The following is a 26,702-nucleotide window of genomic DNA, read 5'->3' on the forward strand; positions in this document are numbered from 1 at the left end:
CCAGATCCATGGGACATGTGCCATCATGTTCATCCCATTTAATGATTGCTGGAGTTTGTCATGCTGTTCTGGTATTCCAGCTCAAACGTTTGCTAATGCACGGCCCATTAGATTACAATTCTTTAATTAACAATACGCAGATAAAAGTATAGCAGCCTAACGAGATTTGGGTGTCAGGCAAATCATATCTGGATTGTACTGTATTTTCACCCCACTTGTACTTGGCCAATTTCCCCGTGCTGCCCCGGTCGCTGCTCCACCCTCTGCCAATCTGGGGAGAGCCATAGACTAGCACCATGCTTCCTCCGACACATGCGCAGTTGCCAGCCGCTTCTTTTCACCTGATAGCGGGGGAGCTTCACCGGCAGGACGTAGCACGTGGGAGGATCACGCTATTCCCACCAGTTTCCTTCAGCCCCGAACAGGCGCCCCGACCAACCAGAGGAGGCGCTAGTGCAGCTACCAGGACGCATACCCCTAATCCGGCTTCCCACCCGCAGACACAGCCAATCGTGCCTGTATGGAGTGGATGCCCGAACAAGCCGGAGGTAACACGTGGGCGCGAACCTGCGACCCTCGTGTTGGTAGGCAGGGAATCTACCGCTACACTACCCGGACGGAAGTATTGATTGACTGTGTGATCAGATCCTGTTATGTTAAAATTCTGTTTTGACAAATCTGGCTGTGCAGTAACCAAAGACCATCTGAAGTAGGTTAACTAAATGACATCAGCAACTGCTATTGCTGTGAAGAATAATTATTATGAATTCATTAAATTATTATTAATTAAAGACTACATGATGGTAGAGAGACTTGCAGACGCGACCTGTCTCCATAAGCGGATGAAGGAGCCATGGGAAAATGAACAGGGTCCTTTTTTTCTCAGCACATTTTGCTTGCAAACAGAAAATAACATCTCTGTGTGAGCCACAGCTGGAGACCTTGTAACCACCAGCCATTCGCTTCCAGGCCGTTTTCTGGCTGCGCATTATTTCTAAGTGTCATTTCTCGACTGAACAGAGCCTCTGTTGTCTGCAGTGACATGCGCGGTGCGCCGCGTTCACTTAACGAAGCATGCCCCACTTCCGCGCTCCCCGGCGCGCCTGCTGTGGGCCCTCGGAAGACCGGGGAGTGTGTGAGGAAGGCGGAAGGAAGGAGGCTATAAAAGGACACTAAAAAGACGGGGGAGGCGAGTGAGCGGTGCCCCGTGCGTTTACAATAATGCTCCTGCTCACGCGGCACCTTCATGCTAACGTGGGGATGATTTGGGCTCGGAAAAGGTGTGTGTGCAAACCAATGTGGCGCAAATCCTCCAGTTCTAATTTGCACGGTCTTAAATTGGACTCCACGGCGTCTCACCATGTGTTAACCGACGCTCGTCTGTCGGTGACTCATGTGGTCTGTTCACAGTTGTATAATTGAGTAATGGCTTTCAAGAGCCTGTTTACTTTAGCGATTTGTGTTGCTGCTACATTTTCCAACGCACTGTTGTAACCTGTTCTCCCCGAATGTATCGCCCCTTTCTTACTGCTCGCTTTTGTGTTTTGTCGCTTTGAATGTATGAATAACCGATCTGTGCTTCCTTAAGCAAAATTGACATGAACTCCCTCGTTTGAAAGTGAAATTCTGCGGAGACGGTCTGCGATAGAGTGAAGAGTCCTTTGTGAGAGGACGTTTCGGTGGGCAGACAGGAGCAGCAGCAGCAGACCACATGAGAGGGAGCGTGATGGAAACCCCTCAACCACTTGTACACACAGAATCAAAGCAAAGCCAGGGAAGTGTTTTTCCACACACTTTCAACAGGCGGGGAGGGAGGGAGGGACGCACACCCATGCAGGCACCGGCGCGGGCCGCTCTCTCCCCCCCGAAACGTTGTGAATTGAGCAGGATGTCTCCAAATGCGAAAACGTGCTCCGTGCACGAAGAATGAGAGAAACGCGCGGGCCCACCACAAAGGGATGATGTGAGGGAGGCACGACTAGAAACGGGGAGCAGTTTGATATTGAAATAACGCTTTGGGAATATGGGTGGGATGGTGGCGAGGTGTATGCATCATGCCGACAACGCCGACAACCCGGGTTCAACTCATGCTTGCATGTGATAGTTTTAATTTGATCAAAACCTTAACGCTGAACTTAAGCCATGCTGTTTTAGGCTACTTACCTAAACTTAACCGCCTTTTCACATGAAGAACAGGTGAAATCGTCTTCTCCGGTTCATGCTATTGTCACATAATCAAATTTTTTGGTGGAGGAACACGTTTTCATTATCAGTGTCCACAAGACGTAATCTACATTTCAGAGTGTTCTGTTCATTTCACAAGCGGTTATGAGAGCGCGTCGCACCCGTGCCACCGTTGCGTACGGAATCTCCGACGTCTCTCGGATCCGCGGACAAGCCTCCTTCTGTACGGCACGGTTTGTGACACAAAACAGGGACGGCTTTGATACGGCGTGCAAATATTGACTTTCTCCAGGACGGTTTCACTCTGGCCTGGGGTTTGAAGAGGCACAGACCCACCCCCCCTGCTCCCCACACCTGCTGTGGTTGGCGGCCATGTTTACACCAACACCAGTTGGAAACGTCGGTATGAGGCACGGGCGAGATGCACAGGGTTCATAGGCACACACACACACACACTCTCACACACATACACACACACACACACACACACACACACACACACACACACTCTTCTCTGTTTCATCTCCAGCCCGGGATTCTTGGGAGTCTGACAGGGGCTGCTTTCTTGGTGAGAGCTAGGAGCATTGCCAACGGTCTGTCCAACCTGAGCTTGAGTCACCACACACACGCACACACAACAGGCTACAAGCCCTAACTGACATATTTGATATTTTAAGACATCCATATACTGTACTGTGCTGTATATCCATAACGCTGGACCTGCTTCATCTCTGCGGCAGGTTTAGACTTTCACCCGTTTCTTATAGATGTGGCGAGCGTAGGCAGGATCCCAGGTGCCCGTGACAATGCCCCGCCATCATGGAGTCAACACCAATCAATAAAGGTTAGCCGGGCGTGCTACCATGGTCACTGGAGGGGAAACACACTAACGCCGGAAAAACGACTTTGGACGAAACCTTTCAGCGCTTTGACATTTTTGTCACAGCAGATAGAACAGTGTGCCCTTTACTATCATCAAAGCTCGTCTATACACAGTGAGCTCTCACAGGGCCTGCTATTTTGATGAACCATTTAATGTGGGCTCCAAAGACATTTTCTATCATTTATCATTCTGAAGCCACCACAGAGCTCCTCTTCAAACTCTTTCGCAGAGCATGCTTAGATCCCCGTTTGTTTCCTCTCTTCTTCTTTTTTCAACTTCAGGGCAAAAAAAAAAAGAAGCAAATAAATCTTCTTCTTTTTTGCTGAGGCCCGTTTGAGGAGGGATTCACTGACCTTGACCCTTCTTGTGGGGGATCCCTATCAGCAGCGCACACGCAAGAACATGTCCCCGCCCCCCACCCACCAGTCCGCTCCGTGTTTTGTGGTTTGCTATTTATTTTGGCCACGTTTTTTGTCTCGCCCAGGCGATAAACCCAGTAAATAGCCTTACAGCCCCGGAGAGGATGCTTCCCCAGTGCTGCGCTCACTGAGAGTGGACAAAGCCTTTTAAGCGGGATCAAGAGGAAACGGGACAGAGCAGAGAGATGTTTGGGGAAAGGACACGTTGTGCCCTTCAGGAGTCCAAGGTTTCTTGTAAAAGGCAATTCGGCTCCTGGTCCAAATCAAGTGACTATAAGTCAGTCTTGCATTTGGTGGTGGACAGTAGCAAAGGGCCGCGCAAAGATTTTTTATGGGATAAACCCGGTCAATTAGAGAACTTTTTGCTCGGGCTCACTCGGTGCCACCGGGGCTTTGCTGGAGCAAGCGGGGGGACATCTCATTTGAAGAGTGCAGAAAAGGGAAGGGGGGGAATCTTGGCAGCCAAAGTGCAGACAGCAGCACAAAGAGGCGAGTTAAGTGAACAATTATTAGGCTGCACCAGACTTGACTGGTTTGTGTGCACATGGGAAATTCTTTCGCACATGGCAATTAAACATGGTTGGGTTGGGAAGGGGGCGGGGCTTGGACAGGACCCAATTTTGATTTCAGGAGGTGGGAAGCGGTGCCTCCTCCACGACACCGTTTGGTCTTCCCTGCTGGCCTCTTAATGTAAATGTAGAGATGAACAACTCCTCAGGGTGTGTGTTTACGTCTTGAATACGCTCTATGCAGAGCTGCACAGTGCATAACGTGCGTTTAATATCTGTTCAAAACCCAAATTATAGTTGTCAAATTCCTACCTCATAGATTTGCCAGATTGGTAACTGCGTTACGGTCAACACAAATTACACGGCTTAAATTGACTTCTTTCACACTAGCTTTAGTGAGGCATTAGCGGTCTCAGTGAGAATGAGGGATGTAGTTTCTCCACTTCCTCTGTTGTTGACTTTGGCCGGCACGCGCTAATCCCAGAACAGGCCAGAGGGGAGCAGTCTACCTGGAGCAGACTATAAAGAGAGAGGTGTAGACACAACCTCTCTTCTTCTGCAGCTCTCAAAAAGTATCCCCTTCCCCCCTCGCCACACAGGTTAGCCCCCTGCCCTATTGTCATGTCAATACACCACAGACTTTTTGTCTTTGTGCTATTCTAAAAATTATTTCCCAGAAAACTGTAAAATACCAAATTTTGCACGTATCTTTTAGTCTCTTCAGGAATATCTGAACACATCCTGATCATGATGCATTTACTTTACACCTTGTATTAGGATGTGTTTTTCCTTGTCCAGATAACATCCAGATTGCATTTACATTTGTGTTCAATGTGTACACAATCAGTGTTGGGCAAGTTACTTTCAAAATGTAATATACTACATATTACTAGTTACTTCCATTTGAAAGTAATACGTTACTTTACAATATTACTGTCTGTGTAGTGTGTAGAGTAACTCATTACTTATTACACTACTTTTGCATTACTTTCAGCAAAATAACAGCAGTAGCAGAATGACATCGGCGCCCCGTCGAACCATCCCGAAAAATAATTTTAACCATCTTGAAGTCAGTGTAAACATCAAAAATTCTAAATGTTATCCTTTTCCTTTGTTATTGTCATATATAGTGGTTATTTGCATAAGAACACACAATTTGATTAGGAAATGATTGTACCTTTATTTAAATATGTGCTTTGATGGGAACAAGTAACTCAATTTGTAACTTGAGTTACTTGACAAAGTAACTGGTATAATATTACTGAAATCCTATAAGTAATAAGTTAAATTACTGAGGTACTGCTAAAAGTAATATATTACATGTAATATGTTACTTTTGTAATGAGTTACCCCCAACACTGTACACAATGCATCCCTGACCACCTCGGGAGGTGGTTTGGCTGATCCGATTGCAATCCGTCTTCAATGTGTCCTGTACACCTGTACTTTCAAGTGGTCAAGCACAATCTGATTGCAATCTGATGACAGAAAATGCATGTTAATGCCAGGTGTAAATGGCCTCATTTAAAAAAAAAACAGGTGTAAACGGGGTGTTAGTGCGATTCAAATTTCCATCAGATTTATGTAAGAGAAACTAATATCACACTATGCGGGCAAGAGCTATACAGTCTTCTCCCAAGCTGATTTATTTAGCAAGGCCCTCCACTGTAAACACCTTGCCCAATGCTGCAACCTAAAACTCAGCAGTGACCTCTGACCTCTGTCAGCGCTGTGCCCCGCCTCGGGCAGCACTTCTCAGAGGTAGCTTCATATCCGGCATCTTGATGTCGGCTTGCTTTGCGCTGCCACCAGTAGGCCGGGAGGCCACGGCCGCGTACGTCACCGAACCTAACACTTCAACGTAATGGAGATGCAGAGGGTGGTCATGATTTTCAGTCATCTCCCATTAAGGTGAATCATTTTAGTATATTCACGCCAGCGTGAAAAAGGATGACTGGAGGATAAGCCAGGGACATTTGCTGAGCAGACATTTTGCCCTTTACATCTCCTACAATAGGGATTGACTACAATAAATCGTGACTTTCTAGATTAGAATATTCTAGATGAATCATATGTGAAATGTGTTTACTTTGGATTAGGGGGCTTTTAGAAGTATTTTTCAGCGTCACTCAGTTCAACAGCATTCACTATTAGACTGCAACTGAATCTACGACTGACAAAATTGAGATTTATGGCTATGAGATTCATGAGCAAAAAGTGCCTTCATTCCTACGGGACTTCATGTGGCCCCGTGTGCGTTTTCGGTTTAACTCTTGAGTTTCGTTGAGTTATGTCGTGTTATTCCCCGCTCCCTCTCAGACGAAACCTACACCCCCTCACCGTATTGGGCTCTGACATTTTGGAGTAATACAGATGCGATGCCGACTCCCCCCCTGACTGACCTACAACTGAAGAAAATGACTTTGAGTTCACAGGAGGGATAGCCAGACAATAGTGTGTGAATAACGTGCGTTTGGGGGATAGCCAAGATAAGAAGAACAAGTCTACCACACTAAGGGATCTGAACTGCAAACCCAAATGTGTGCAGAGAGTTTCCCATCCCATTTGTTTTCGTCGCACGTGAAAGGAACAAAACGTTTTCGACAAGTAGAAGCTGAAAACCACCCGGAGCAGTTTGCAGGGGGGTCGGTGTGTGGAGTCACTGTGATATTCTACAATAAAAATACAAGTTTTATTATTTATTATCCTAAAATCAACACAATCTGTTTCGGTTGGAGAGATAAAGCGATAGCGCTGTCCAAAACCCTGCCTCGGGGCACCAAATACAAGTGGGCAACTGCTGGCCTGTCATGTCACATTCAATCACTTACTATCCTGAAAATGTACAAAGTCTATTCTCCATAATCTCTTCCTATGGCTATTAAAAATGGGCGGTTGTACATTAGCGGCAGCAAAGGCTACGTACGAGATCGCTGGGAAAGTAATTTATTTCCAAGGTCAAGGGCGGGGTGATGGATCCCTACTCATCTGTCTTCTGCGGTTGAACACTGAGAAAGAGATGGTCGCTACGTGAAGCACTTCAGATCAGTCACGCTGACACCCTGTGTATCTGCTCAGAGGGATGGATACTTACTGCTTTTTTTCCCCCAGAGACTTATAATGCTGATAACCTTGACCGTCCACTCGGCCCCATTTAAGTCACCGCCCCATAACCTTTGCAAAGAGACGCGGCTTGTCCGTTGCCCCCGCTGACGATCACTCTTGTCAGCAGGATTTCAGCGGCCCTGAACATCTAGCCTCAAACTGTGGACAGGAATATCGTTATCATTCATCACACCATCTGTACGTCGCGGGCCCCCCAGGCAACCAATGACAAACATCTCAATGGCTCCTGAAGCAGTTTAATTGGCTCCCTGTCTCTCACTGTCCTCATCCAATGATCCCTCTCAATCCTGCGCGCATATGTCGAAAGTTCTCACGTCAGATCAGTGATCTGCAAGCTCCACATTCTCGGCATGCCGATCTTTATTCTCCTCCCGTGGACATAACTGCTTTTAGAGAACGTTAAGGGAATTTTGATTAGCCAATAATCAACGCTGGTGTAGCAGACAGACAGAAATCAAGCGAAAATTTGCTCTTCAGTCATTAAGATGTAAAGGTGTAACGTTAGCCAGCGGTCGTGCTGTGCACTGATCAAACCTCACTCTCCCATGCCTTAAGAGATGCTCTAGTGACAGATGCTAGAGTATATCATGTGTTTCAGTCTCCTCCCCAGAGCGTCTGCCTCCCATGATGGCGAAGGTTCCGAGTTCGATCCCCAGCTTAGCCCAGATTACACAGGCTTTGCTCCAACTGAACACCATAACATGGCTGGCCTTTGCATTTGTACAACTATCAAAAAGAAATGCATGATAATGAATGTTCATGGGGGAAATAGATGGCTCTGACTGAACATAAGGGTACTAAGGTATATACAGTAGGTTTGATCCACTATAACCTGTCACCAGTCAGCTGTAGTAGCAGCATTACCTTCTAATTTTCAGTTAGCACACCTCAACATGCTGCGACCTTCGCTTGTATAGGATTTTCAGTACTGTCTCTGGGGACGTGAAGTCAAGTGTCTGGAGCCCCACCCACTGCCGCCATATTCTTTGCTGTCACGCAGTGTCTGCGCTGGTGTTTTCTTCGCATTCAACTCATTTCTTTGCGTCCGCTTCCTTTTATTGGCGGAGTGGGGCGGCCGCGTTGTGTGAAAGATGCCAAATAATGCGGTGGAGAGATGGTGGAGTCGAAAACAATCCCAGAATGCAATGCGCAATCACGTGGGCTCCCGGAGATAATTACTGGTTGAGAGAGTCAACTTCTCATTGCAAGAAGGAGTAACGATCATCACTTGAGATGTGAAGCTGCTGAAGAAGATAGCAGCATGGCTGTTGGGAGGTGGTTCATTTCTCTGGATCCCAGCGGGCCCGTGCGGGGTGTCATGGTGATTGAGTGGGGAGTCAAAAAGGGGAGCAGATATAGGGCAGCTCTGATAACAATGCCAGTGTTTCAGAGAGGCTCCGCCTCCACCGTCACAGCAGCCCCCCCCCCCCCCGCATTGGTTTTCAGCTCTGTCACTATTGCAGCAACTTTGACGTGAAGGTGGCATGGACCTCGCCTTGTTGTATAAACGTTATGTCGGGGGTCAAGAGCTGTCGACTATTTTTAAATGGGACATGAAACATAGATTTCAGCCTGTATTCTGAGCGTTTCTAACTTTGGGTCATTTCAGAACAACAACAACAACAACAAAATGATATAAATGAAATGGGATACATGGTGTGTCTGCGCATAATTTGAAGCTTACATTGAGCATAAATTAACATTGTACTTTTATGTTCACAAGGAAAAGGTATAAAATATGCATAAGGTATCAGATTTACAAGCTCATCACATATTCAAGCAGCAAGCCTGATTCATTAAAAGCAAACAAACACCGCCGCACGAGTGCACACAAATAACCCCAATCAACCTCACAGTACAAACATGAATTCAGATTAATTGCAGCGTTAACTGAAATAGCGGTAATCTTTGCTGTCTTTTACTGTGTGCACCCTTTCAACAGCAGCAACAAATGCAAATATATCATTTCAAATATATATCGTCATATTTCTCTTCACCAGTGGTGTACATGTGCAGTGCACATACACAAACACAAGTACTTGTTCTTACATTGATTAAATGAATTCCCTAACCCACTTTCTAATAGTATTTTGGCCAATTCTCCCCTAGTGTTCTGGTCATTCCCCTCCGCCTATCTGGGGAGTTGTACACTAACACATGCTTCCTCCGATACATGTGCAGTCACCCACCAGCGAGGCGTTTCACCGGCAGGACGTAGCGCGTGGGATGATCTTGCTATTCCCCCAAGTTCCCCTGCCCCCTGAACAGGCGCCTGACCGACCAGAGGAGGCACTCGTGCGGCGACCAGTCCTCTTTTTTATGATGCAGCTGTATGTAGCACTGTTGTCCAAGACAAATTTCCTCTCGGGGACAATAAAGTATATCCTGATCCTGATCCTGACATACCCTTAATCCAGCTTCCCACCCGCAGACACGGCCAAGTGTGTCTTGCATGCACGCGCCGACCAAGCCGGAGGTAACACGGGGGCTCGAATCACCGCTAGTCCGCTACATGCTTCACTGTGGATTCTAAGGTCTCTTTTGCGCTTTTTGCTAGACGTTGAATTTGGCTTTTGTTTACCAACTAAAAGACTGGTTGTTTGTTAACTGCGACTTCAGAAAGTTAAGCTCTAACCCTAAATCTAAGAGCTAACCTTGAAACGGCCGCTTTTGAGAGCGAAGACAGGCCAAAATATCTTTACCTCCTCAAAGTCCCCACTGCACATCTTATGTCCATAATTCATAACTGGTCCACCCAAGTGCAGCAACACAAGTGTGCACGCACACACACGTCACACACACACACACACACACACACACACGCGCGCACACACACACGCCACATACTGTGTCACAGTCTCAGACCAGTGCCATAATCCATCTATTTTCGGGCTGCCATATGGAGCATCGGCACCGTTTATCAAGCTGTTGAAAATTACAATTTAACTAGCCGTCTAGCCGGCGTGGCCCGTATCGAATGACACTCCTATTCAATTAAAGTGCAGAGGGTTGCCTGTCTCACCGCTGGCTTTTCCAGGCCTTAGCTGTGGCTTACACAGCTGCGTCTACCCTCCTCTTCATCAGATACAAGTGCAGGGGCCCGGAGAAGCAACAGTCACGCTACATCACACCATGAGGCAACTCTTCGCTCACTAGGTCATCCTTATATACTACTGACACTGACTGAGATGTACTAATGGGCACAGACATCCGCACGTACAGTACCTTCAACTGGCCAGTTGCCATTGTCAATGGATAAATTGATGGATAAATGCATTGTATTTTTGAGCCCAAGAAATATGTATTATATAATATGTAATATGTTGTAGTATGATGGACAAATTAATTGTATTTTTGAGCCCAAGTAATTTTTACATATTTTTATATATTATGTAATATGTTGTTGTTGTTTCAAATTAATGGGTGCTAAGTGGGGGGGGGGGGAAGGGGGGGTATATTAATAAATATTTAGCAAAAATACCATTACATAGACCTTGATTAGACCACATCTATCATTTTGAACACCACAGCTTTTTGAGGAAAATTGGGTATCAAAAAAGGGGCAATCTCCATTCCTTAGAAATGAAGCCAATGCAGAAGGAACTTGAACCTGCATTCTTTCTAATGGCCAGCAGGAGCAGACTGAACTGGCACCAAAAAGAAGTCTGATTGTATGGAAGTCAATGGGGGGAAAACTTCTCACCTGACAACACTTTCCTAATAAGTTTATTTCTCAATCGCTAGGTTCAAGTCTTCTTCAATGCAGCATGTAAATGATGGTCCCATTTAGAATAAAATATACCATGATTTGCTTTGTGATTGACAGGTTGCATGTGCAGTGATCGCACAGCTCGCCGATCGCGGAGCAATAGCAGGTGGCTCTGTGGGAAACCGCTGGTCTCGCTCTAGCTGCTTCTGGCTCCAAATAAGCAAGATGGCGATGGTCAGAATGCCAAACTCCAGGCTTCAAAATGGGACTCCACAAACCAATGGGTGATGTAAGAGTGGCTACGTCCATATTTTTATACGGTCTATAAACGACGTTAATTGATCAAGTTACAAAAGATACAAAAACGACACCTAGGAATGTCAGGGATATCACATGACTGCATGTTTCTGTGTTGTACTGTGTGTACAGTATGTGTGCGCTGAGTGCGCTCATATGCAAGTGTGCATATTTTGGGGGTTCAGTGTGTCCAGGAGACTGAGCCTGTGTGTGTGTGTGTGTGTGTGTGTGTGTGTGTGTGTGTGTGTGTGTGTGTGTGTGTGTGTGTGTGTGTGTGTGTGCGTGCGCGCGTGCGTGCGTGTGCTTGTGCGTGTGTGCACGTGTGCTCCTGCGTTTGCTTGGTGTGTTTATTACCCTTTCAGGTCCATTTCATGACTCATATTTCATGTCACATTTAGCACAGCTTCGACGAGGAAAAGCTGCCTGGCAGAATACATGTCCCCTGGTGAGTGGTGGTGGGGAGGGGAGGGGGGGAAGGGGAGGGGCACCCAACGCACCAACAACAAGAAGATCCTGAGCTAGCCGCGAGACATTCCTGTATCTCAAAAGCGAACGTGCCGGAGGGGAGAGCGAAGAGAGGAGGGTCCACTCCCCTTCTCTGATGATCACCACACTGGAAGTCTAATGGTGTGTGGGCCCGGTGGACAGGAAAGGCCAACAGTCGGATCCAACCTTTTCTCTTTGAGGATCGACCTCTAGGTGGCGCCCCGGGGGAGTCTGGGAGCATGCATCAGTCAGCCCGACCGCTGAGCAAACCTCATTTGTTCGGTTCACTTTTTCCACTCTGAGAAATCGTCCAGATCCCTGTTGTCTTTGGATTGTTTGAGGGATTGCTCGCTTGCCTTTTTCTGAGACTAAATGGTTTTAGAATTGAAAAGGGGACACTGAAACGTCAGCCCCAATAACGCTTCTGTGACCACTGTCAATAAATGTCCACCGAAAGGATTACTGGCAAAGCTGTGTTTGCATTACGTTGTCTTGCATGAATTTGTTTTAGACTCTGTCATTATACAAAAGAGAAGGAAAACAGTTTAAATCAAGTGCCTATTCAAGGATTGCCATCTGTTGAAAAACTCATGCAAAACAGTAATAACTTGGGCATTTTTGCTATGCTCCTCGTCACCTCATCTCATATAGATGATCTAGTCAGATCTGATCTGACTGGAAAAACATGTGGGACTCTGCATTCATACTTCATAAACTTCAATCCAGAGAGTCTATCTCACAAGCTTCAAGATCATGACCTAAATTAAAACAAATATTACTTGGGTGTCGAAAGCCATTTTTAATTGATTAAAGAACACAATAAAATATCCAACAGCTCTCAAGCGATGCTTCTCTCAATCTACGGACCCAACTAATGAATACATATATCCTCTTCATAAAAACAAATGTCACACAGACTGAGTATACTATAGTATGCCCTCTGCTCAAAATACATGTTTTTGGGGATACTCATGAATGGTGGCAAGACCATATTAAATGGACTGCATTTACATTATATAGCGCTTCTATTCAAAGCGCTTTCCAATATGCCTACATTCACCCATACATTGATACACCGATGGGCAGCAACCTACCTACCTACTGCTAGCACAGCCATCGGGAGCAATTTGGGGTTCAGTTGCCCAAGGACACTTGCAACATGCGGACTAGAGGAGCCGGGGATCGAACTACCAACCTCTTTTCTCCAAAGCGAGTAGTGGACGACCCGCTCTACCTCCTGAGCCCACATTAACCATAGTTTTGCATGTCAGGCACACGTTGGCAAAAATATCGCTTCCTGCCGTGGCACGTACCAATGTTTTTTTGCACACCAGCGCCTTTTATTTGTAGTGCCTGTTCTTATTAAGCTGATGGAGTACAGAACAGCAGCATCTGTGCCCCCACCCTCCGTGCCTGCTGGGGCGAAAAGGCCTGGGGCACAAAGCCACAGGCTGCGGGGAGGAGGGGGGTAGCTGCGGGGAGGAGGGGGGTAGGTGCGGGGAGGAGGGGGGTAGCTGCAGGGAGGAGGGGGGTAGCTGCGGGGAGGAGGGGGGTAGCTGCGGGGAGGAGGGGGGTAGCTGCGGGGAGGAGGGGGGTAGCTGTGGGGAGGAGGGGGGTAGCTGCGGGGAGGAGGGGGGTAGCTGCAGGGAGGAGGGGGGTAGCTGCGGGGAGGAGGGGGGTAGCTGCGGGGAGGAGGGGGGTAGCTGCGGGGAGGAGGGGGGTAGCTGCGGGGAGGAGGGGGGTAGCTGCGGGGAGGAGGGGGGTAGCTGCAGGGAGGAGGGGGGTAGCTGCGGGGAGGAGGGGGGTAGCTGCGGGGAGAGACGGGCCTAAAGCGTGTGGGGAGTGCCTCGTTCTCTTTGCTCGTCTGGAGCGCAGAATTTCCATGATAGGAGGAGTGCTCAGTGCACACGCTGGCATCATCACGCTCGCCCCGTGAAAATTCAAAATTGTTGACAGACACTGGCAATTCGTTCCTGCATCCGTTCCGTAACAACTGAAAATAAGAGTTGTTTGATGATGGAGATGGGCGTTGGGGGGGGCTTAGTTATTCTCTCTGTACTGTTTGAATTTGCATGCACGCCATATTTCTTGAGTCATGCCGATGTTTGCTTGGCAAAGGGCAAATCCTGACTATACCAAAGTTCCATTAGGAGACCTTCAGCGAGAAAAGGTTATAAAACAAATGGGAAAATATGCAGATGGGCGATAGAATATGCAAAATACATTTTCAGGGGAATGCAGAAATTAAAATCTTCCACAATGTTAACATTAAAATAATGTGAATATTAGATGACTTGAGTACTGGTCTGCCTACGTGAAAGTTTTTGTCCACTCTGAAACTATTTCTTCCTCGAGTCACAGAAAGAGAGGGGAACGCTCCGTCTCCATACTGAATAGTGGACCATCTGTTTGAGAGGGATGTCATATTTAAATCAGTCTATCACTCTCTCTCTCTCGCTGAACCATGGTGGGTCAGTGATGAGTCTGTGGGATTGTGAGGGGAGGTGAGCTTAAGCCGTTACAATGGAGACTTTAGTATGAGGGTGACTGGATCTTTCAATCCAGTGTCAGAGGGCAGCCGGCGGATGTGGCAGGAGTGTGTGTGAGCCGCCTTTTGTGAGCGATTTGCCACCCAACTCCGACAGAGAGGCCCAGGAGGCAAGCCAACTCCGACAGAGAGGCCCAGGATGGAAGCCAACTCCGACAGAGAGGCCCAGGAGGCAAGCCAACTCCCACAGAGAGGCCCAGGAGGCAAGCCAACTCTGACAGAGAGGCCCAGGACGCAAGCCAACTCTGACAGAGAGGCCCAGGAGGCAAGCCAACTCCGACAGAGAGGCCCAGGAAGCAAGCCAACTCCCACAGAGAGGCCCAGGACGCAAGCCAACTCTGACAGAGAGGCCCAGGAGGCAAGCCAGCTCCGACAGAGAGGCCCAGGAGGTAAACCAACCAGGGGGCCCAGAGAGGCCCAGGGGGCAAGCCAACTCCGACAGAGAGGCCCAGGGGGCAAGCCAACTCCAACAGAGAGGCCCAGGAAGCAAGCCAACTCCAACAGAGAGGCCCAGGAGGCAAGCCAACTCCGACAGAGAGGCCCAGGAAGCAAGCCAACTCCAACAGAGAGGCCCAGGAGGCAAGCCAACTCCGACAGAGAGGCCCAGGGTGCAAGCCAACTCCGACAGAGAGGCCCAGGAGACAAGCCAACTCTGACAGAGAGGCCAGGGGGCAAGCCAACTCCGACAGAGGCCCAGGAGGAGGCAAGCCAACTCTGACAGAGAGGCCCAGGGGGCAAGCCAACTCCGACAGAGAGGCCCAGGAGGCAAGCCAACTCTGACAGAGAGGCCCAGGAGGCAAGCCAACTCCGACAGAGAGGCCCAGGGGGCAAGCCAACTCCGACAGAGAGGCCCAGGAGGCAAGCCAACTCTGACAGAGATGCCCAGGAGGCAAGCCAACTCCGACAGGGAGGCCCAGGAGGCAAGCCAACTCTGACAGAGAGGCCCAAGGGGCAAGCCAACTCCGACAGAGAGGCCCAGGAGGCAAGCCAACTCTGACAGAGAGGCCCAGGGGGCAAGCCAACTCCGACAGAGAGGCCCAGGGGGCAAGCCAAATCCGACAGAGAGGCCCAGGGGGCAAGCCAACTCCAACAGGGAGGCAAGCCAACTCTGACAGAGAGGCACAGGGGGCAAGCCAACTCCGACAGAGAGGCCCAGGAGGCAAGCCAACTCTGACAGAGAGGCACAGGAGGCAAGCCAACTCTGACAGAGAGGCACAGGGGGCAAGCCAACTCCGACAGAGAGGCCCAGGAGGCAAGTCAACTCTGACAGAGAGGCACAGGGGGCAAGCCAACTCCGACAGAGAGGCCCAGGAGGCAAGCTAACTCCAACAGAGAGGCCCAGGAGGCAAGCCAACTCCGACAGAGGCCCAGGAGGCAAGCCAACTCCAACAGAGAGGCCCAGGGGGCAAGCCAACTCCAACAGAGAGGCCCAGGGGGCAAGCCAACTCTGACAGAGAGGCCCAGGGGGCAAGCCAACTCCGACAGAGAGGCCCAGGAGGCAAGCCAACTCTGACAGAGAGGCCCAGGGGGCAAGTCAACTCCGACAGAGAGGCCCAGGAGGCAAGCCAACTCCAACAGAGAGGCCCAGGAGGCAAGTCAACTCTGACAGAGAGGCCCAGGGGGCAGGCCAACTCCGACAGAGAGGCCCAGGAGGCAAGCCAACTCTGACAGAGAGGCCCAGGGGGCAAGTCAACTCCGACAGAGAGGCCCAGGAGGCAAGCCAACTCCAACAGAGAGGCCCAGGAGGCAAGTCAACTCTGACAGAGAGGCCCAGGGGGCAGGCCAACTCCGACAGAGAGGCCCAGGAGGCAAGCCAACTCTGACAGAGAGGCCCAGGGGGCAAGCCAACTCCAACAGAGAGGCCCAGGAGGCAAGCCAACTCCGACAGAGAGGCCCAGGAGGCAAGCCAACTCCGACAGAGAGGCCCAGGGGGCAAGAAAAAACTCCGACAGGGAGGCCCAGGAAGCAAGCCAGCTCCGACAGAGAGGCCCAGGAGGCAAACCAACTCCCACAGAGAGGCCCAGGAGGCAAACCAACTCCCACAGAGAGGCCCAGGAGGCAAGACAACTCCGACAGAGAGGCCCAGGAGGTAAACCAACTCCGACAGAGAGGCCCAGGAGGTAAACCAACTCTGACAGAGAGGCCCAGGGGGCAAGCCAACTCCGACAGAGAGGCCCAGGGGGCAAGCCAACTCCGACAGAGAGGCCCAGGGGGCAAGCCGACTCCGACAGAGAGGCCCAGGAGGCAAACCAGCTCCGACAGAGAGGCCCAGGAGGCAAACCAACTCCGACAGAGAGGCCCAGGAGGCAAACCAACTCCGACAGAGAGGCCCAGGAGGCAAGCCAACTCCGACAGAGAGGCCCAGGAGGTAAACCAACTCCGACAGAGAGGCCCAGGAGGTAAACCAACTCCGACAGAGAGGCCCAGGAGGCAAGCCACTGGATCCAGGGAGAAGGAGCGTCACCGTCGAGGGGGGTCAACAGTAGAGCCAATCCATTAAAAAAAAATCCAAATTCCGTTTTATTTTTCCCCGAATTCATTTTTGTTTTGTTTTAATTTTAATTTAGGGGTTAGGAGGAGCTATATTTTTTTCTTTTTTTGATGACTTGGTCCTCTCAGACAGCCTCTTCGACATGTTTCTCAAGGTGAAAACTGTGAGGTGCAGTAATGGTCCCACGGAAGACCGACCCCCCCTCTCAAAACACCGCAATCCAAAACCGAATCATTTCTCTAGGCCTATTTTACAATTATGAAATCATTGAAGTTACTACGATCATTAGATCTATTTCCAATTTTGATAAGTAGGCCTACTTTGATCCATTTCAGCCAAATTATGGAAAATTCTGCAATATTCCATGTTTTACAGTTGATTCCATTTTTATTACCAAATTCCATGATTCCGTTTGTTTTGCGGAAATCATATGGCCCTAGTAAACAGCCAAATCACCACCAAAGTGTCCTTTGGATGTCCCGTTTGATGCATAGACACAGATACTCGCCAGCCCCACTAAACCGATGCTTCTCAACTTCTTTCCTCAATATTTAAACAACAAATTACTGTATCTTATCGTGGATGTTCTACTTCTACCCAGGGCCAAGAGACAACAAAGCATCTACATCAAACAACAATGTGACCAGCAACGCACAGAATACTTTCCCACACTCTCTCGGGCCTTCAGTCAAACAGCATGCATGGGTAGACACACAGAGCCAATAGAAACGTAGCTTGAATGCATGGGCAGACACACAGAGCCAATAGAAAAGTAGCTTGAATGCAGCACATTTTACAGGAGGACCATTCAATTGCAATCAAATAGCTTGGGTGACATTCATGGGCTAAGAGCTTTAGTGAAGCTCTGTCCTGCCAAACGTAAAGGCATAAAACCACACTGGAATCATTCGGCTCCACCGTTAATAGCTTCAAATCTCATTATCCAAGTTCATAACGACGCAGAGATTACAACGAAACCTCCCAAAGCATGACTTTTCAAACAACAAGCTTAACATCTCGTTTTGTTGGAGCAACTGCGTGTCAAAACCAAAAAGCGGGGGCAATTCTTCAATTCAATTGCGGGGTGTGCCCCGTTATGTTGCGGTCATGGAAACCCTCTGCATTCGTCTCCAAGCGGTAACTGTAGAAATAGCCGGGACAGGATCGCCAGTCAGTCTCTCGACTTTCTTCCACACAGAATGACATTTTTCAGGATCACTGCCAGGAACTGTTCGAGGACGCACGAGCCCAACCATTAAGCATGAACATTTCAATTCTCCTTTAGTCCTAGAAGCTTTATTCCTGTCCCCATTCTCCTTGATAGCAGCCTGAGGGCCTTCAATCTGCAGCACAGCGTGCTGTTGTGACATCGCTCATAGAAAACCCCTGACATCTTCCTTTTCTTGCCTCCCGATTTAGAACGTCCCCTCAGGTTAACGTACGGTGAATGGAGAAGAAAAAAGTCCCCTCAGGTTAATGTATGGTGAATGCAAAAGAAAAAAGTCCCCTCAGGTTAACGTACGGTGAATGGAGAAGAAAAAAGTCCCCTCAGGTTAATGTACGGTGAATGCAGAAGAAAAAAGTCCCCTCAGGTTAATGTATGGTGAATGCAGAAGAAAAAAGTCCCCTCAGGTTAATGTAAGGTGAATGGAGAAGAAAAAAGTCCCCTCAGGTTAATGTACGGTGACTGGAGAAGAAAAAAGTCCCCTCAGGTTAACGTACGGTGACTGGAGAAGAAAAAAGTCCCCTCAGGTTAACGTACGGTGACTGGAGAAGAAAAAAGACCCCTCAGGTTAATGTAAGGTGAATGGAGAAGAAGAAAGTCCCCTCAGGTTAATGTATGGTGAATGGAGAAGAAAAAAGTCCCCTCAGGTTAATGTAAGGTGAATGGAGAAGAAGAAAGTCCCCTCAGGTTAACGTACGGTGACTGGAGAAGAAAAAAGTCCCCACAGGTTAACGTACGGTGACTGGAGAAGAAAAAAGTCCCCTCAGGTTAATGTAAGGTGAATGGAGAAGAAGAAAGTCCCCTCAGGTTAACGTACGGTGACTGGAGAAGAAAAAAGTCCCCACAGGTTAATGTAAGGTGAATGCAGAAGAAAAAAGTCCCCTCAGGTTAATGTAAGGTGAATGGAGAAGAAGAAAGTCCCCTCAGGTTAACGTACGGTGACTGGAGAAGAAAAAAGTCCCCACAGGTTAATGTAAGGTGAATGCAGAAGAAAAAAGTCCCCTCAGGTTAATGTAAGGTGAATGCAGAAGAAAAAAGTCCCCTCAGGTTAATGTATGGTGAATGGAGAAAACGTGCCCCTTTCAAACCCTGCAGTCATTACCTTACCACTTGGTTGGCATCCATCCTCCTCCCCTGTAAAGAATGTGCTGTGTCAAAGGTTTAAAGAGGGTAATCGTGCTATTTCCAGCATCCCCGTTCCTTGATAATAAACCTTGTGTGAGAACTGAGAATTGGGGTGAACGTGCCACATCACATGACCACATCACATGACTCACGATGCATCACGCCACGTTAATTCAGCGGGATTGATGTCAATTCTGCGCTGAGTGAGTCGGGTCTTCGCACACGATGCCATGATCAGAACGATGCCTGCATGACCGTATTCACAGTGTTGGGGGTAACTCATTACAAAAGTAACATATTACATGTAATGTATTACTTTTAGCAGTAACTCGGTAATATAACTTATTACCAATTAGGATTTCAGTAATATTACACCAGTTACTTTCTCAAGTAACACAAGTTACAAATTGAGTTTCTTTTCTTTTTTAAAGCACACATTTAAATAAAGATAGGACAATCATTTCCTAATCAAATTGTGCATTTTATGCAAATAACCCCTACAGATGACAATAACAAAGGAAAAGGATAACATTTACAATTTTGGATGGTTTACACTGCCTTATTTTTCAGGATGGTTCCGGGGCGGTGATGTCATCTTGCTACTGTAGTTATTTTGGTGAAAGTAATGCCGAAGTAGTGTAATAAGTAACGAGTTACTCTACACAGACAATAATATTGTAGAATAACCTATTACTTCCAAATGAGAGTAATATGTAGTATATTACATTTTGAATGTAAGTTGCCCAACACTGCGTATTCATACTGTGTACAGTACATTACATTCACACATGTAGCAGCAGGCAATCATAGAGCTAACGCTTCCCCTTCCTCTCACACACACACACACACACACACACACACACCCCGCCTCCCTCTACACAGCGGGTACCACCATCGACTCTAGGCCAGGTTGCCCCCCACCAGGCGCCCAGGCTCCATCGTATGTCTCAGGTCTTTTACTCGCTCACCGAGGCAGCCTTCCCTGGCTTACCAGCTAACCGAAAGCAGCTGGCCGGCATGGCTAGCTGGAAGTCTGCTTCGCTTTACCTAGCACTCAGTAATTACACGGGCACTGATGCACCTCCCAGCACCAAACCACACAGAGGGCTTAATTCAGAACCTGTCAGAGATTAATTACCGGTTTGAGTTGTCCGTCAAACCCAGGATATCGGAGGAGATTGGCACCACTGTAACTGTATCGGCCCACGGGGGATTTCATGCCTTGTGAGGGGGGCAGAGGGAGAGCGTAACCCCACATAGTCCCGGCCGGGGAGTTGAAAAGGAGTGACCCCCCCCCCCCCACTGCGTGGTTTGACAGGAGCGCTGTGGGCCTCGCATCTTACCGCTGCTGTTGGAAATAACAGTACGCGGTAGCTCAATTCTAACAGCCGAGTAAAATCTCTACTTATTACTTAACAATGCGAGATAGATATTGTTGCATCTGCTCACGCTTACATTTTTTAAATATGAATATTAAAAAGCCAGTTGACGTGACCTCCCGGTGACCCTTTGCATTTGGAAAACATGAACAGGACCCAGTGTTAATCGGGAGGCAGGGAGGGGAAACAGAGTCCCGCCTTACATGTTCATGTTGTATGTTTAAATCTTCTCAAGAGCTTTTGGCCCGTGTTTAGCTGCCAAGGTTTCAGCTACAGAATGAGTAAAGAGGGTATCTGAGGGAGGGAGGGGGGGGGGGGGGGGGGGGGTTTGGGGAGTAAACACAGTAAGAGCAAGGCAGCACTGACCTGCTCCAGTGCTGCTGACTGCACGTTTTTATGAAGGTCCCATTAAACAACAGGCCCTGCTTGGAATGTATCGCAGGGGAGGAGAAGGTACACAAAAGAAGAAGGGGAAAACAGCCCGCGCCAATACTGAAACAATTAACACACTTCCAAGGAGAGCCGCTTCACAGCGTGGCACGCTGAGCGGGTGCGAGAGGCTCACGGGCTAATAAGTGAGGGCTAAATGCTAAATGGCAGGAGGTACCAGAGACTGTGTAAGAATGAGTAATGGCACCAGGAAAAAACATCGGTTTAAAAAAACAAGATTGACATCAGCAGAAAATGAAATGTACTTTAAGAAACGGGCTCAGGAAAGAACTTTGTGGGATTAGAGTAGCCTACCCCGTTATAGCAATATGATTCAGAATACATTTAAATTGCCTAGGGCAGGGGTTCCCAAACCTTTCAGACGGAGCACCACTATGTACCAAACCAAATTTCCCAGGGACCACTTCCACTGCGGATACGTACAATTTTTCCCCATAAAATAAAATGTGCTGATTTAACCATGCAATAGCATCAGAAACTGGTTCAAACACACACACACACACACACACACACACACACACACGTGTGCCCGTGCACACGCACACACCTGCCAGTGCCAACATTAGTCTGTGAAAAAGAGGACCCCTTTGAAAATGTTTTTTTTTCCGCCCTCACTAAAAGTTTGGAGCGTTATTTAGAAGAAGCTAGCATGACACGGTTGGGACCGATCGATGCCTTAGATCGTCTAGTTTCATATGATACCAGAAACTTCACTCTGGCTTTAAAACTGAGCCTGCTACAGCCTCTGAAAGTACATTTTGAAAATTGCGATATATCCCGAACATCGCGATATTTCCGAAAATCAGCCCAAGCCTACTCAGGATTAATATGTATATGTCCGACCTAGATAGTAGGTTACGTATATGTAAAAACTGTTGTTTGGAAGGGGGGTGGGGGGAGGGATGCAATGCTCTGGCAGGACCACCAGGCGGAGCCCCGCAGACCATTTGGGAACCACTGGCCTAGGGCACACTCTCCCCCTGATTGAGGTAGCAACCTATAAAATGTCGCAAAGCGATGGACCGCATTTTTCATTCCTTGCATCCACTCCATCTACATGACAGCAATAAAGACAGTCAAACGGAGTATAAAGATCCTTGGATACAACATTAAAAGAGTCTAGCGATGTGCATCCTGGTGGCTCACCTGGTAGCACGCGTTACGACGGAGCGCGGCCGACAAGGGTTCGAATCCGACCCGAGATCCTTTGCCGCATGTCATCCCCTCTCTCTCTCTCCCAACCTTTCCTGTCTGCCTACTGTCCTGTCTAAATAAAGGCAAAAATGCCGCCCAATTAAAATACTCCAGCGAGGTATTTAAAGGATGACAATGATACATGTATGCTTGTATATACTGTGTATATAGTTGAAAATGATCCAAAAACAAAAGGGATAAGTACTGGCCATGAAGGATTTAATCAAATTTGAAAGCCTGTTTTTTTTTTTTTTTTTTTTGCCAGTTTCCAAGATCAAGCTCAGTGCCCGCCTTGGTTTTAGCATTGTTGCGCTTCATTTGATGTGAAATGTTTTCATTGTTTTATTTCTGCGCTTAACAGAAATGCGGTGGGAGAAAATAAATAGCACACATATGATAGGGATTTAGAACAGAGAGCGCCATGATTGGGAGTCTCTCATTATGGTTAATACTTCCAGTACTTGTGGCTCATTAAATCAGACATTCCCACTCAGCAGATGAATCATACTGCATGCAACTGATTACCCACTTGTGAAAATTTCAGAATTTTAGACCATTGAAGAGTATGATTATCGCTTCAAATTCTCCTTTCACATACAGTAGACTTCTGATTGCAATGGCGCGTAATTGATCAACACAGTGCAAACTGTACCATGGGTTAAACTCATTCTAAGGTACTGTAAAACAGCTCCTGTAATCCTTTGTGTTACAATAGGGGGATTCTATTCTATACTTGCCTCCCCTCCGCCATGCAGTGAGGAGCAGCATCACGAAGCTGGCAGGGATTCAGCTTCTTGCTCAAGGACACTACAGCAGGGCAGATGCATGCCAGATGCAAGGCAGGACTTGAACCTGGTTCCTCCAATCGAAAGACTCTCTAACCACCAGGTCACCCCCTGACACTCGCCACAACCATAGCCAAGCCATCACCTATGCTCATGAACAGAATGTATGCTTGAGGTTCAATGACGACACATTTTAAATTGTTATAAGTGGCACAGTAGCACTTTGCACAGTTAGTAATGCGACCCAGACACATAATTTGGCTCAAACAGTCTCAAAGTAGTGTGCCAGAAGCGGGCACCAGGTTCACACAAGGCGCACTGAGAGCTCCTGGAGAGCTTGTTGCTGGGTAGAGTGACATGCACGTAATTTGCTACAACATCTCTACCACACTCCATTCTGATTTCAAGGACTCAAGGATTGTTTTCCAAATGGATAAGTTGAAGGTCATGCGGCTTCACTATTCTGACACCGATCGTCACTGACCTTTGAAAGACATCGTTTTTTTAAGTATGTTTGTAACCGCAGCTCACATGTACAGTTACATCTGGCATATTGTGCAAAGCTGCCAGCAATCCTCCTAACATGCAAGCTCGTCTTCATTTAGACATTATGAGTGGCAATATAATAGGAAACACCTGCTCAATTTAAGAATTCAGATGCTATTCCTCTGACCTACGACAGCCTAATCAATGCAAACATAAAATAAAAAAATAAAATAAAAGCTAAAACAAAGTAAATCACAGAACCATCTCCATGTTTCTTCTATCCAGCTGATCCTCTTTCTGGACTCATTGAAAGATTGAATGAGATTTCACAGCCAACTATGCTTCACTGCGGGATAACTTATCTGAAGAGAGAGTATATTGTCAGAAGATCCCCCAACACTCTCACCCCCCCCCCCCCCCTCCATCTTATGCAGCTTATTCTCACTGGAGCAGTGAATTGATGAAATTACAGATTTGAGGGCAAGATAAACTCCTCTCTGACTACGAGGAATGTAGTAGTGACCGGCGACAGCTCATTAAAAGAAACATAAATGTCCTTGGAGGCACAAAAAACTGAGTTGTGTCCTGAAAGTCAGCAGCATTCTATCTTCCACTAAGATGCACTAACACAACCTTGACTTTATCCCCAAAATGATCAGAATTTTGACCCAGACTGAAGGAATAAAATGTTTCCATCTGCTGGTGGAAATTGTGAATTTCAGGTGGCTTGCAAGAGGACAAGTGAGCAGAGCAGGCAACACCACTAGTCAAACAGCCTCTCAGCGCTTCTATGTATAGGCCACTGTTAAATACCATTCTTTCTGTTTAGTGTAGTGGTGAATCAGCTGTCTGCATCCTTCACAGCCGCCCCCCCCCCCCCCCCCCCCCCACACACACACACACACACACACACACACCTCCAACTATGAGCACAATACAGGGGGACAGCTTTGCATCATGCGTTTCAATTAACCAAGAACCTGTGTGCAGCATATTCCATATTCCACCCTCAAACCAGCAATTGTCAAAGTCAAATCCAGCATACATCACACAGCATGTCAGGAATATACTGCAAGAAGTAATTGCCATTTACCTGGGGGGCAATTGCATTCAGGTGTGGCTTGTCGGGCAATCCGTATCTTGGCAAAATGTTCATAGGAGTGCTGAAATTTCAAAAGAAAGCCATTTTCATTGATATGCACATGCTGGTTAATAAACGAAATTCAATTATTGTGATCTAGCCTACTCTGTGCCTACATGAATATTTGCTAATTAACCAGGTCATCATGGCCAGGCAAACCGGTGACTGAAGACATTTAAGTGCAAGAGCTAAAGGATGCAGCTTACCTGTGAGAGCAGCTTATCCACTCTTGCTTGAATCAATGAATTAAAATCATCCATGGAGTAGCCAACGGGACGAATCAAGGTGTGCTCGCCATTTCCACTCTCCAAATCCACAACCCGGTTCTTGATGTCTGCTGTATTGATACACAGAAAAACGCAAAAGGCAATGGACGCCACTGAACATAAAGACGAGATAATGTTCAGCACTGTTGTGCGGCAATATTGTCGCTTCTCAGGCGCCACTTCTCTCTCCATTTTATCCACGCACTTAGATGCTCCTCTTGCCTCCGCAGTCTCCATAACTACGTTTTAACTATGCACTGTCGGGAGCAATCTGCATCTGGCACGGAGTCACGGAATTATGACACTCGTTGTGTCTTGTGTGCCTACGACGCGGCGTTCACGCACAGTTCTGGTGACAGCGACAGATGACTGGAGCCCACTCCACACGCTCAGCCCGGGAGCCGAAGCAAGACAACCTGTGTCACGGCTTGTTGTGGCTCGATCCTGCAAACTTGTTGCGCTAGCCCTCGCCACTGAGAGACACTGTATACTGCCGATCAAATTGCACCTCTTATGAAGAGTCAAATGGAGCGACAGACTGGGAAAATAGTAGTAGGTATCGTGCATGTAGTAGAGACAGCATTACCACTCGGGGCAAATGCTTTTCCACTGTGCAGGCGTGCTCCCCCTCGTTATTACGGCAACAACACGCCTCCAAATATGTCCTGACTGATTAACATAATTTATTGACGCGTTCCTTCTGCGCCCCCCGACAGTCCAATACAATTTCCATTATATAATATGGAGGACTGCCTACATTTCTGAGTTAAATTGCGGTGCTGGGAGAGCTCCACACTTGCTGCGTAAAGACGCACGAACAGTTGCTCCTTTGTGAAAGCAAGGTGGTTCAGTGTGAGGGCACTGCGAGAGAGCAAACATGTTTAGGTTAACAACAAGCATATCGGTCATATCCTTCGAATCAAGTAATTGTGTTTTGTATGCACGGCAAGGTCAACAGTTTATGCACGGCAAGGTCAACAGTTTATTTTTGGCCGTGCTGCGTAAAAACGCACGCCAGCTTGCAACCTTTATTTGTAATGTTCTTGTTTTCGAATTAGGAGTTGGGTAGGTTTAAAGTCACTCACTAAACTATCCAAATGTCAACTATTATGAGCACAGTTTATTTGTTTGTTCAATAGACCACATGTGGAGAAGAGTCACAAAGCCCTCCAGTGCGCCGCTCAGACAGATGCGCCTGTGGCGTAGTAGCGGCTCACCCGTCTTTTCCCCTTCTGGGATAATGGCATCATGAATTGCAATTACAAGTGGTTACTATCACGTATTGATTATTTTTGATAGGGCAACGGCATACAATGCACATAATCTATCATTGCGATTCGCGCTGGTTTTGAAAACATGACATGGGTGAAAATTCCCCTTCAGAGCTTTTCTCTGACACATTCCTGCATGTGTCCTATCTAAAAAAGACTGACTGGCAAGTCAGCAGTGTGTTTGTTTAATAACGTAAATAATTGTTCAAAAAAGATCTTGCAGTCATCCAACCTGATCGGCATACCCAAAAGAACAGGGTGTCTGAATGACAGAAGGGATCATTTTACTTACTAGCCTTTGGCACCACCTTCTGGCTTGTTGCGTAACTGTCACAATGCGCAGCACTATATTCTATTCTAGTAGCAGTCCTTTTGCAGCTTTGATGGCGGTTGTAATAAAATCGCGTAGCCATTTAACAGTCCTTTATATATAGAAGAATTGCTTGGGAGGAGTTCATAATCTTTTGAAATACCGTATTCCCATTGGATTGCGGGACAATTCTTCATGGTGTAAACTAGGAATATACATTTAATGTTAAGCTCAAACTTATATGATCTATAGATTTGAAAAAGTTTTCAGTTTCTCATAGGCTATTCAAACATCACAAGTGCCATGCTATATTTGCTGGTTAGAGGTGAAATCCATATCCATGTTTGCATTAGGTGTCCAACTGGGCGGGTGGGGGGGGGGTAGTACTATAATGACTCCACCATTTTCTGTTCTTGCT

The 26,702-nt window shown here is 47.5% G+C and overlaps 1 protein-coding gene across 1 annotated transcript in view; it reads right to left on the reverse strand.

Moving 5' to 3' along the window:
• col25a1 (collagen type XXV alpha 1 chain) overlaps positions 1–24,895 on the reverse strand; it is a gene marked incomplete at its 5' end in the record, with an annotated part of 189,681 nt that extends 164,786 nt beyond the window's left edge. Inside the window, 2 exons of the mRNA XM_083639822.1 lie at positions 24,390–24,459; positions 24,644–24,895. Of these exons, the coding sequence (XP_083495948.1) occupies positions 24,390–24,459; positions 24,644–24,895 (322 nt within the window). The remainder of the gene's footprint in view (positions 1–24,389; positions 24,460–24,643) is intronic.
• Positions 24,896–26,702: the final 1,807 nt, after the last annotated feature.

The sequence above is a fragment of the Poromitra crassiceps genome, assembly GCF_964638095.1.
Source record: "Poromitra crassiceps genome assembly, chromosome: 7".
NCBI lineage: Eukaryota > Metazoa > Chordata > Actinopteri > Beryciformes > Melamphaidae > Poromitra > Poromitra crassiceps.